The sequence below is a fragment of the Melanerpes formicivorus genome, unplaced genomic scaffold (genome assembly GCF_026170545.1).
Source record: "Melanerpes formicivorus ecotype bairdi unplaced genomic scaffold, bMelFor1.0.p_v2 SCAF_2, whole genome shotgun sequence".
Taxonomy (NCBI): Eukaryota; Metazoa; Chordata; class Aves; order Piciformes; family Picidae; genus Melanerpes; species Melanerpes formicivorus.
In genome coordinates this window covers 55285831-55298681 of record NW_027142354.1, presented here as the reverse complement: position 1 = coordinate 55298681, position 12851 = coordinate 55285831, and the positions used below count along the sequence as shown (strand labels likewise).

The 12851-nt window shown below is 45.1% G+C and overlaps 1 protein-coding gene across 5 annotated transcripts in view; it reads left to right on the top strand.

Annotated features, from left to right (window-relative positions):
* GRIA1 (glutamate ionotropic receptor AMPA type subunit 1) overlaps positions 1–12851 on the top strand; it is a 75167-nt gene that overhangs the window by 47823 nt on the left and 14493 nt on the right. For all 5 annotated transcript variants that reach the window (XR_010990222.1, XM_068161957.1, XM_068161927.1 and 2 more), the window contains exons 10-11: positions 7559–7757; positions 8402–8649. Coding sequence is in view for 4 of the 5 variants with exons in the window: in XM_068161957.1 (XP_068018058.1) it covers positions 7559–7757; positions 8402–8649 (447 nt within the window). In the remaining variant the exon portion in view is untranslated. The remainder of the gene's footprint in view (positions 1–7558; positions 7758–8401; positions 8650–12851) is intronic.

Here is a 12851-nt window from a genome sequence, read left to right as displayed (position 1 = left end):
ATGGTTGTTTGGTATCTTGTGCTTCCAACCAGTGTGATCATACATCATCAGCTGAGCAGGCGGTTTGTGTTAGCCAGACACCACCAGGCTGCATTTTGTGTCCATTGAAGCCCACAGGAAGGCACAACCTGCAGACTGCTATTGAGGATGTAAATTACCCCCTGTGTAGCTGGACCAGCTGATGTTTCCTCCACCTGCTAGGATTGTCTCAGGAAGGGGAAGTGAGCAAAGAAACAATTCAGAGATAGATTCTACCTGGTGGCCAATTCTTCAGGACACCCACCCAGGTGAAGCTCACAAATGTGATTCATCCTTTTCTCCCACAGCTGGAAACTGAATTAGAGAGATGAAGTAAGCTACCCTGGATCCCATAAAGTGGCAGAGCTTCCCAAGGAACACATAAAAAGGATTCCTGGATGCTAGTCCTCTAGCTAGTCTGCTGGGTACCTCTTGCCTGTCAAAATGCTAAGTGAATGACTTGAAAACAGCATGTAGCTGCTCCATGTAGTCATGCTTATACTTAGCACTGCAGCAATCCAAGCTCCAATGACTGGAGAACCACAAGTGGCATGATGCATTTCTGACTAAGCAGGAAAACTCATTTTAGAAAGAGGTTTTGCCCATTAAAGGGAAATTGAAGGGGGAAGGGGGGAAGAGTACCATTATATTCTGCAAAAGAAGAGATGAAACGGTAGGAGAGGGATCATGTACTGCTGTCCAAAGCCATCAGCTTAGGCAGAAAGAAACAGTAAATAAACTATGGCTTATAATTAAAGCCACAAAACATATATCCTCCTGTTGAATCTGGGAGATTCTGCATATTTGCAGACAATATGTTTGGGTTTTGCAGTATTTACACAGCCAGTTACCCCTAGGCCCCTTCTTAAAAGGTCTTCTGCTGGGATTCTGCAACCCATATTGCCTCCTTCTGGCATGTTGGCTATGGGGATCAGATGAGCTGGCATGGTTTGCTTGAAGGCATGAGAAAGAGCAGATCTCCAGTTCATATGCAAAAGTTAAGAAGCTCTCTGGTTCTATTTTATTTTCCAATGAAAATTAAGAAAATAAATGCAGGAGAGAGACAACTTTTGACTTCCAGGAGCTGTGTGCCCTCAGCTCTCTTACCCTTTCTTACCCTGTTTGTGTTACCCACAGGGAATCAAAACATGCAGCTGTTACCTGTGCAGAAAAGTTGTGAGTTGGAGCTAATAAGTTTGGGGTTTTTTTGACTGCTGGGAGAGGTAGATGAGGATGGTAAAGGGAAAAGATAAAAAGAAAAGTCTTAGCTCTGTGTTTATAAAGGTTCTCTTGAGGCTCTGTGTTAAAACCCAGTACTGCAGTCAGGACCCCAGGCTGTACCAGGAGGTGGGGTTCCGTGGAAACAAATGCAAACTAATAACAGCAAGAAAATCATTGACACATTATGGAGAGAGGAACATGCACCATAATCACTCCAATTTCATGACAAAGGCTTGGTAGCCCATTCAAAACTACCCATTCATTTCATCTATGGTTTTTTTTTTACAGTAGTGGTAGTGAGGCCCTGGAACAGGCTGCCCAGGGAAGTTGTGGATGCACCCTTCCTGGAAATGATGAAGACCAGGTTGGACAGGGCCTTCAGCAGCCTGGTCTAGTGGAAGGTTTCCCTGCCCCTGGCAGTGGGGTTGGAACTAGATGACCTTTAAGGTCCCTTCCAACCCAAACCATTCTATGATCCATTACAGTACAGAGTGAGAGCTTTGCAGTATGTGTGTGATGGATGCACCCAGAGCTGTTCCTAGCTCCACAACCTCACACTAAGTTTGTTTCTCTATCCATGACTCTTCACTGACTTTTCAAGCAAACCAGGGGCTCACATCAGTGTCAGAGATAAAGCAGTGAGACCAATAGTGCCAGATGGTCTGTGACACACACAAATAGCAAAGTTCAGTTGTGTTGACAGAGTTTAATGTTAAAAATTGGTTTAAAATAAGAGTAAAAGTGGAGCAAAATGTTTGCAACCAATGCACTACCAGGTGAGACCCCAGGTAGGCACATGAAACTAGTGAGAAGCAGTATCAAATAGTCAAAGCAGTGTCAGAGGATCTGTGTGGATACACAGTGGATCTGGGGGGGACTGGAGCAAAACTAGGAGTGAGTAGATTCAGATTGGATGTTAGGAAGAAGTTGTTGCCCATGAGGGTGGTGAGACACTGGAACAGGTTGCCCAGGGAGGTGGTGGAAGCCTCATCCCTGGAGGTTTTTAAGGCCAGGTTGGATGTGGCTCTGGGCAACCTGATCTAGTGTGAGGTGTCCCTGCCCATGGCAGAGGAGATGGAACTAGGTGATCTTTGAGGTCCCTTCCAACCCTAAAATTCTATGGTTCTATAGAAGACCAGAAGTGGATTTGACCTACAATCAGGGGAAGAAGCATAGAAGAGCTTCTCTTTTGACAGTTTTGCATAAATTCATTCAGCAGCAAATATGTCACTTGAGTTTATTGGAACTGAATTTAACAGCAGATCTGGGAAATCCTCCCAGAGCAGCTCTGGCTTTGGAATCTCAGATTTGTGCTTCTAATTAGAACGCTGTCAGTTAGGGTGTAATTCTCCCTAAGAAATGCATTTGAGGGTGGGGGGAAAGGAGAAATCAGAGAGAGCTGAGATGCTGCTTGAGCAGTTTTGGAATGAGCTTTACTTCGTTTATGTTCTGATGTTCTGTTAGCTGCTGGAATGCGCTGCCCAGGGAGGTGGTGGAGTCACCAGCCCTGGAGGTGTTCAAGAGGGGATTGGACGTGGCGCTTGGTGCCATGCTGTCATAGCCATGAGGTGTTGGGTGACAGGTTGGACTTGATGATCTTTGAGGTCTCTTCTAACCTTATTGATTCTATGATTCTATGATCTTCTTTAGTATATTTTTTGCCAAAACAAAAAACCAACCAATCTTCTAGTAAGATGGCATAGGCAAACTCCTGTTGGCTTCTCCTACCTTCCATGAGGGATAAGATCAAAGAGCAAACTGTTTGATCAAGGATGGCATTTTGTTTTAAGAAATAAGAGATTATATCTGCATGGTTTTATTTTTCTCTGAAGAATCCATCAGTGCTAAGGCTAGAATATTAAAAACTAAACCAAACACAAACCTCACTTCATTGGGAACAAAGGAACCTTACTGTTCCTTTCTGTTACCTGCTGGCAAAATGCAGTTGCTTGCACAAGGAAAGGTAAGAAAAAAAAGTCATCCAAGTAAAAAAAAATGGAAATTATTCTTTTCAGCTTGGCCAGCTGCTGGTTTTCTGTTAGGCAGGTGTAAAGCAGCACATTCCAGAATGATCTTTTAAATGACATGTGTGGTAGGTATGGGTTTCATGTGTTAAAAAAGCTGAAAGAAAATTATTTGTCACGAGAGAGCAGAAACAGAGTTGTTTCCCAGGTGAAACCGATGCCTTTTAGCCTTTCAGAAATTAAACATTAAGTAATAGGAAAATGCAATGCTTGGATGGACCCAAACAGAGCTGGGATTGTTTAGCCTGGAGAAGAGGAGGCTCAGGGGAGACCTTATTGCTCTCTACAGCTACCTGAAGGGAGGTTGTGGCCAGGTGGAAGTTGGTCTCTTCTCCAAGGCAACCAGCACCAGAACAAGAGGACACAGTCTCAAGCTGCAGCAGGGGAAGTTTAGGCTGGAGGTGAGGAGAAAGTTCTTCACTGAGAGAGTTGTTAGCCATTGGAATGTGCTGCCCAGGGAGGTGGTGGAGTCACCCTCCCTGGAGGTGTTCAAGAGGGGATTGGACGTGGCACTTGGTGCCATGGTTTAGTCATGAGGTCTGTGGTGACAGGTTGGACTTGATGATCTCTGAGGTCTCTTCCAACCTTGGTAATTCTGTGATTTTCAGGATGCTCCTTTTAGAGGACATTTGCAACCATTATCTGCTCATTCCAACTGAGAATATTAAGTTTTCATGTACAATTTTACACAGTGCTCAGATTCCGGTTCCCAGGCAGCTCTAATTGTGCACCATGGCTAATGAAGGCAGAGTACTTACTACTTAATTGTGCACCATGGCTAATGAGGGCAGAGTATTTGCTACTTACTCCTGCAAGGATAACATTGGAAAGCAGCATCCTGTTCCTGCTACTCTTCTGCAGGGACAGAGAGGACCTCAAGTCGGGGAGAGGATGAGGAGGGTGGGTGATTATAGCCAGCACAGGCAGGGCTAGAAGAAGGAACCAAGAGATCTTAATTTGGCCTGTGCAGGAAAGAAGAGTATGGGTACAGAAGGAATAATACAGGTTAAAAATGTACAACCTAGTCTATCTGGCTATTTCATCCCTTTCAGTATCCCAGAATTAGCCATCCATTAAAGTCTCTTATTTGCTGTTTTCCCTGCTTATTTTATTCTGATCTTTTTAGACCCTGCTATTTGCAAGCATTACTGTATGATAATGAGTGGGAATAAATCCAGAGGTCAAACAGACAAATCCAAGCATCTGAGCTTCAGCATACCTTTAAAGGACTAGCCATCTCACCTTACCTCTGCAGAGGACTGAGTGGCTGACTCATTTCCACACAGCAGAGAGCTGATTGCATCCATGTTATGCTTGAATGGGTATGGGCACATGTAAATTCTCCATGCAAGGGGATTAAAACCCCATACTGCACATCAGTGAAGAGAAATGAACTGGAGCTAGGGCTCAAGCTGCAGCACATTTGTTAGTCAAGTGGAAGGTCATTTTCTGTTATCCATCTGTGGAGTGAGATACTAAAAACCTCAAAGTGACTTCAAAGTACACAGCAGAGCTAGTCCTCTGTGGCTGCTCTTACCAGAGCATAAATGCAACTCTGGAGTCCCACCAGCTTTTGGCCAGACTTTTAGCTCCCTAGTACTGAAGTCCCTTCTAGAAATGGGACATTATCTCCTAAATTACAAAGGCAGTTCCACAAACGAGTCTCATGATGGTAGTACTGCTGCTCTCCTGCTTAGTCTACAGAAGTAACAGAACAAGACCTTAATGGATATTGTCTTTCCAACCACTTGCAGAGACAAACAGTAACAGGCACTGGCTCAAAATCCAGTATCCAGAGAAATCCAACTTATCCTGTTTAACTTGTGCTCACTGCTGCTGAGCTATGTGGATGTCACATGGGATCATATCTGCCTTGTGTGATGTTTGGAGGTGTTTAGGAGGAGACTTGATAGGGTGCTTGGTTGCATGGTTTAGTCGATTAGGTGGTGTTGGATGATGGGTTGGATGTGATGATCTTGAAGTTCTCTTCCAACCTGGTTAATTCTATTCTATTCTATTCTATTCTATTCTATTCTATTCTATTCTATTCTATTCTATTCATGACTCTTCCTGTATGTTTTAATTGTATTGCACTAATCCCCAAGAGCCTGTGTTAGATAGTGCTCCCTTGTGTTAGACGCTGCACAACCATGGAGCAAAAGGATGATGTCCTGCAAAGCCTTTTATTTCTGAGTGTTTCCTCTGCTATGCATTTACAGCAGTTCAGATTCACAGCTTCTAGCTCTAAGTCAATCTAGCAATGAGGGCAAACATTGCCCATTAGCAGTGTCTGCAACAACACGTCATGCACATGAAGCCCTAGCCATACTGGCAGTCATAGCAAGCTATTCATCTCCTCTCCTTTCCTCCACACTCTGTGAAAGTGAGCACTCATCTCCTCAGAGCATCTCATGTCATGAGGGCAAATGACCAACCCCAGCAGCAAACAGCCAAATGAGACTGGTGCGTGGTACAGACATGCATCCTATTCCATCTGGATTGCAGGAGAAAGAAGCTACAGCCCCTTCTCTCTCTTTGCCCAGCCCTCCTTGCTACCTCTCAGTCCCCACACCCCACAGTTACAGTTTGGTGCTGTCAGTGCCAGGTGTGGAGCTGGGAAGCGTGAGCCATCTGCAGCTGACAGCAGGCAGCCCCCGTGGGATAAGCAAGCAATGAGCATCCCCGGGGTATCAAGGGTCTCGAGGCAGAAATCTGGCTGAGTGCTGCTGAAGGGATTGAAAGAAGTATCAGAAATATCCCAGCTTTGCCAGGAAGGAAAAGCTGTATAATTTGCAGCTGAAAATGAATGTGATTATTTGCCAGCTCAAAGTGGCCTTCATCAGCAGAGATTGTTGCATTTGACATTATCTGGTTACTTTTATTTCAAGCCTCTGTGCCTTTTCTGAGAGCTTCCTTCCCTGAGCACACATCACCCAGACTAATTAGAGAGAGGTCGTTCTTTCCTCTTCCTCATCAATCTGGAGATGTGAGCTGAAGCCGTAGCTGCCTCCCAATCCCCCTCCAAATGGGAAACAGAAGGTAGAACAGAACTGTAAGGGTATAACCTAGATGGAAGTGGTGCAGCTGGTGGGGCATGTGGGTTTAGTCTCTTGCCAGCTCTAAGGTCAGTGGTTACCAGGGTGTGCTTTCCCTCCACGGAGCAATGGAGCATGAAGGTTTGTCAAGTCATGTTAAAGCACAGCAAAACACAGCAGCTGGACCCGAGGCTTCACGCAGACCTGGGCACAGCATGGGGTGTGTGCTATCACAAACTGGTCCAGTGCCCTTAGCTGGACTGAGATGTTTCTGTTACCATTCCATGAACCATATTTCAGTGGAGTGACTCAGGTCAGCAGACAGGCAACGCTGAGAAATGGTCCCCTGATGGAGAAATAAACAATGCTTCTCGTGGACAGGTCCTCCTTAGTCAGACTGTCTGGCTTTAGCAAATGACATTGTGAGTTACCTTCTGTCTGGGATGGTGTTCTGCATCTAGAGAAGGAGCATATAAATAATTTAGACAGGATGCATGAATGCTGACATCACTGTGAAATTATCTGCCACTCTTAAAAATGGTTTGAAAAGATTATAATATAAATTAATGCCTGCTTGACTCCTTTGCCTCCACAGCTACCCAGTGGTTACAGATAATTGGTTATTTGATTGCAGCAAGTGCAAAATACCTAGGTTTTGAGGCCTTATTAGGAACATCTTGTCTAACCACCTGCTGCATACAAAGCAGAGAACATCAGTGGGCAAATTATTTATGAAGGCTGTAGCTCCTCTCTGAGCTTCACTATTTCTTATAGAAAAACACAGAGGTTTGGGGTTTAAGCTTCAAGTGATGGAGGAGCTGACCTAGTGATCCCAGCTGGTCTATATTTGTGACCTAGCTCCATAATGGTGTTCCTTCCTGATGGGGGTATGTGGCACAACATGGAAATCACAAGACCTGCTGTTTGGATGGGCACTGCCTTGCCCAGCTAATCTTTCCTTGTGGTTGTCTCTGTCTCTTAATACTACATACCCTCAAAGGAATTGGAAAGCAAAGCAAATTCAGTCACTTTTATTGCTATTTCCCAACCCTCCCTCCCCAGAACTCTTCTATCCCTTGTCTAATTACACTGACACCTTGAAAAGTAGATTAAAAACTAATACAGACTTCTGGCTTCCCTGGAAGTAGCTGGAGAACACGACTTTGGGCAAATCCTCAGGTAAATGATGGGCCTGCAAGAGCAAGCTGCACCTTTGGGACCTTCCCAGTCCTCCAGTTTGACTCTCCTCTCTGTGTCCAGGTCTCTCTCCGGCCGCATAGTTGGTGGCGTCTGGTGGTTCTTCACCTTGATCATCATATCCTCCTACACAGCTAACCTGGCTGCCTTCCTCACAGTGGAAAGGATGGTTTCCCCCATCGAGAGTGCAGAAGACTTGGCCAAGCAGACAGAAATCGCCTATGGGACCCTGGAAGCTGGCTCAACTAAAGAGTTTTTTAGGGTAAAAAGGAAACTTTAACACAAGCATTCTGATTAGTCTCTTGTTTGGCAAGTCCTCCAGTCCTCACACATCCTTAGCTCAGCTGGTTTTTCTCTTGCTTCCCTTTACCATGTTAGGACTTGCTGAGCTTGTCCCTAGAGCAGCAAAAGTTCAGTTTGCCCTGTGCCTCTTGAAAGGCTGGCGATGTCTCCAGTAAAGGTGATTTTCTGCAATTGCCAATGTGAATATGGAATATCCATGTGTTTCCCCATGTTACTGAGGAGCTACTCTGAGCAGCTCCAAAAAGGCACAACTCTCCTCGTGTTTTTGAGCTTGGTTTGCCCATGATTTAGTCCCCTAAACCACTTCCCATATATAAATACATTGTCATAAATCAGGGACCAATCTGGGCCCTGGTGCAGAAGTGGCAGGAGGTTCGCTAACATCCCATTAGTTTAGTTGGTTAAAGGCTGTTGGGTGACAGGTTGGACTTGATGATCTCAAAGGTCTTTTCCAACCTGGGTAATTCTGTATTCTGTATTCTACTCCGTTTGCCTTCCCTGGCCCATCCAATACGTGGGTAAGTGTTCTGCCCAAGCTGGAAGTCTCAGGTGGCACCTGAGGCTCTCTTAACGCTTCTGCTGGGTTTGTGCTGTCCTACGCAGCGATCCAAAATAGCAGTGTTTGAGAAGATGTGGACGTACATGAAGTCCGCCGAACCCTCCGTTTTTGTGAGGACGACAGAAGAGGGGATGATCAGGGTGAGGAAGTCAAAAGGGAAGTATGCCTACCTCTTGGAGTCCACCATGAACGAGTACATCGAGCAGCGGAAGCCCTGTGACACCATGAAGGTGGGAGGTAACTTGGACTCCAAAGGCTATGGCATTGCAACACCCAAGGGGTCTGCGCTGAGGTAAGTAGCTTGGATTTGCTTTCTCTCGCTAAACCGCCCAGCCAATCAATGTATGCACACAGTTCGATCTCCATTGCCATGTTAATCATGTAAGCCTGGGGCAAGGTGGGGGGGCAGGAGGGGGTGGTGCAGGAAAAGTGATGTGAAAACTCAACGTGATGTGCAGGGAAGTAAAATGCCCAGGTCCCATTGAGCAGCAATGGGGGCATCTAACTGTTCGAGCCCTGCACTTGGAAACTGGATCCCGGCTTGCTGTGAACGTGTCTGCTGTATCAGGTGATGGCAGGGGGGCTGCTGTGGTGTAACCATTGGTTTCACAGAGCATTATCCAGAAGGGACGCTCATCCTGTGCCATGTGAACGTGCCGCTTTGCAGAGTATGGTATTACCTTGGCTTGGATCCATGCTTGCAGAGGGAGAGGAAAGCATCTGGGTTTTTCCTAAGAGGAAAGGAAGGGGTGGGAAGGCAGCGTTGAACCTGCACACCCTGCAGAAAGTGTGCTTTTTGATTCACCGAGACAATTCAGATCCTGGCGAGCACTAAATTTATGGCAAGTCCAAAGAGGCACAAATCCTGCATTTCTGAGCCCAGACCTGCAACTGTCACATGCCTTTGCCTACTCTCTTCAGAGACCTTCCTTGACAGAGAAAAGCCCTTAAAAAAAAAAAAACAAACAAAAAATAAACAAAATACAGACCCAGATCTGATTTGGTTGCAGAGCTTGGGCACAGCACACAGAGCTGGATGTGAGCTGATCACCTGCAAAATGCGTCTTGCAAGCTGCCCTGCTCAGAGCAGCATTACCACAGTCTGCAGGCTGGGATGGTGATCTGAGTGGCAGCAGCTGTGCAAGTTTTTCACTTCACAACCTTGAGGAATGTGAGTTGTGAGGATTTTGCAGGACTAGTAAATCCTCAGAAGCCATAGCTTTAAGTAATCTGCTTGATGATTCAGCTGATTTAGTTATTTCTTGAGCATATTTGACTCAAAATGTTTTGACCAAAAGCATATATTTGGCCTTATCATTGCTTGCTAACATAACTCAATGCAGAGGCATTTAATCCATGGTCTCTGTATTGCTAGAAACCAGCTGAGCATTTGCTGATGGATTTGTCTGGTCATAGAGCTTCCAAGCCAAGGCCAGCCCAAGGAATAGAAGATAGAATCATTTGGGTTGGAAAAGACCTTTGAGGTCATCAAGTCCAACCATTACCTATCAATGGGCAGCACCTGGGGCCCAAGGAGTTGGATTACTATGTTTATAAGCTCTGCTCAAATTAGATTCAGCTGTTCCCATATCAGCAATATCTTTGGAGTGCAGGGGATCTAGAAGGCAATTCTTGCATCCAGCGTGGTGCAGGCTCTGAAATGACTTGAGGCCCTCAAAAGGTGATGGATCTATTCTCACAGCTTTTGCCATGCTTTCTCTTGTACTCTCTCTGATGTTTGTTTTCTGTCTTGCAAGTATGAAAAACAGGATACAGGACTGATTCAGTTTGTTTAAACATCAGTCCTGTATCCTAATTTTTTGATATTATAAAAACAAACAGGAACATCCTTGGCATGTGAAGGAGCCATCTATCATAGTTCTAGAAACAAAAAGAAAAGAAACAATAAAACAGAAAATGGCATCAATCATTTTAACTTTGCAGCTCCAAGCATCCCTCTGCTAGGCATGACTCCAAAAATTCCTAACATTTCTTTCTGTTTCCTCTTTTTCACCTTGGCTGCATGTAGAACCAATTTCTTATGGCCCTAATGGCAAAGGAGGAATGCTTGAATTTTTTTCCATCCAGTGGTGTTTCTTTGGAACAGTTGCTGTCAGTTTTTGTCCCATTATGTTTGTTTTGTTCCTGTTGGTTTAGTTGTTTCTCTCTTACCAGTTCCCCACAGTCCCTATGTAGTGTCTGTTTTCCCCTTGGGGTCCGGCACACAAGAGGATGCCCTGAGCGAGGTGACATTCATGAGGCATCTGTACAGCACACTCAGCCTACCTCTTATTCAGTCTTTGTCTTCACTCACTTCCATCCACAGAGTAAAATCTCTGAGCTAGGTTTGGAGGGAGAAGTGAGCCAGGCCAGTGTGTTTTAGAAACTGGCTTCCTTTTGATACTTGCTGCAACCTTTCCCTTTTGTAGCTAGACCAGTTTTCCTGTAATTAGGATGGCTGATTAGGGAAGGATCCCAGAGAGAATCTGCATGAGAATTCACCTCTGTTTTTCTTGCTTCTGCATGGGAACACAATGCCAAGACATTGCCACAGACGAGTGCAAACAAGGTTGCAAATCCAGAAATCATTCTACTTGTAGCAGATGCAATCACCCCTCAGATCATCAGCTAGATCTCTTGGGCTGCTGAAAGAGCTTGCTGCTTCCTTCTAGGTGAATCGTACCCTGAGTAACTTTTGACCCCCAGGTGTTAAAATTTAGTTGCATTTAGGTGTGGTGGAGAAGGGTAATGATGGGAGGGTAGAAACTACAGCTTTTAACAGCACCTAGTTCAAAGTATGATCCGGTCTGACATGAGGTAATCATGGAGCTGCATTTACCTGATAGGAGTTCTTCCCCACTCTTGAACAAGTGATCAAGGAGAGGGCAGAATGCCAAACTTTCCAAAACAGAGGAAAGAAAACTCAAGAAATGCCATGTGAATGTAGACTCAAAGAACAGGGAGGTTTATGAGATGGACATCTGGCAGGGCAAGTTCTTCAGAGCAGCCAGGCTGATGTTAAAGTTCCCTAAGATAAAAGCTGGTTTTCCTAAGGTCTGTGGGTAAACACTAAATGTTCCCTGTGCAAAACTGGCCTTCTTTCATGACCCCAGACCTTTCATCCAAAACCACTCAAGATGAAGTAATGCTTGTCTACAGCTTGTACTCCCCATGAGCTGAAGAGAGAGACAATTAGCTGAAACCAAGCTTCCCAGGAAAGCACTTAGCACATGGCTCCAAAAATCATACAGCTGATACTGGGCTCGGGAAAACTGCAATGCATTTATTTTGTTACCACCTTGTTCCCACATAGAACCTGCAATGTATTTTGGCTCATTAGCTGGCTAATCTTTTGCAGATGGTTCAGGCATCAGAGTGCTAATTAACCTGTATTCTGTTTTAGAAGACAGGCATAATTATGATTTACTTAGTGTAGAATTCTTTCTGGAACTACTCTCACAGGTTTCCCTCGGCTTTAAATGCAACCAGTCAGACTCTGACCACCATAGTGGTAGAGTAAAAAAAAGGGAAAAATACTCAGCCATGGAGGTCTTATGCTAGAATAGAATAGAATAGAATAGAATAGAATAGAATAGAATAGAATAGAATAGAATAGAATAGAATAGAATAGAATAGAATAGAATAGAATTAACCAGGTTGGAAAAGACCCTTGAGATCATCAAGTCCAACCCTATCACCCAACACCATCTAATCAACTAAACCATGGCACCAAGCGCCCCCTCCAGTCTCTTCCTAAACACCTCCAGTGATGGTGACTCCATCACCTCCCTGGGCAGCACATTCCAATGGCCAATCTCCCTTTCTATGAAGTACTTCTTCCTAACATCCAGCCTAAACCTCCCCTGGTGCAGCTTGAGACTCTGTCCTCTTGTTCTGGTGCTGGCCACCCTCTTCAACTCCACACCTTTGCCTTCTCCTTGGACTGGTAGCAAGTTTCACTGTATCTGCATTTTGCTTTTAGAAGGCTAGATTCTGCCTGAAAGAGGCTCCCAGCCCTTGTGAAATCTTCAGTGCTTGCATGGGATCACAACAGGCTGAGCCATCGTGGGTCAGCATGGCCCTCTTGCTCACAGCCAGGCTTTTTGAGAACTGCAACATAAGAATGTCCCTCTTGGCAAGGATTTCTTGGTGTGGTACAGAGTGCTCTGCGCTAAAATTCTCTGAGATGGGAGCTACCACGTCCTTGGCCTTTGTCAAGATCTCTTTTATTGACAGCCAAGGTCAATAGACTGGATGGTTCAGCCCTCCATCTCTTCCACGCTTTTTAAAGCCCTCTCACATTTGTGCCTCACTGCGCTTAGCTTTTCCCCTCTTTTTTCATGCACTGTCTACCCCAGAACTGCACCTGACATGCAGCAGCCAGAAACAAACTGTGCCCATGTGCAGAGCCTATGAAACTCACTGCTGCACATCCTGAGTCCAGGTGCTCCCTCAGATGTTTACCACTGAAATCACTGAGATGTGTGGGAACAG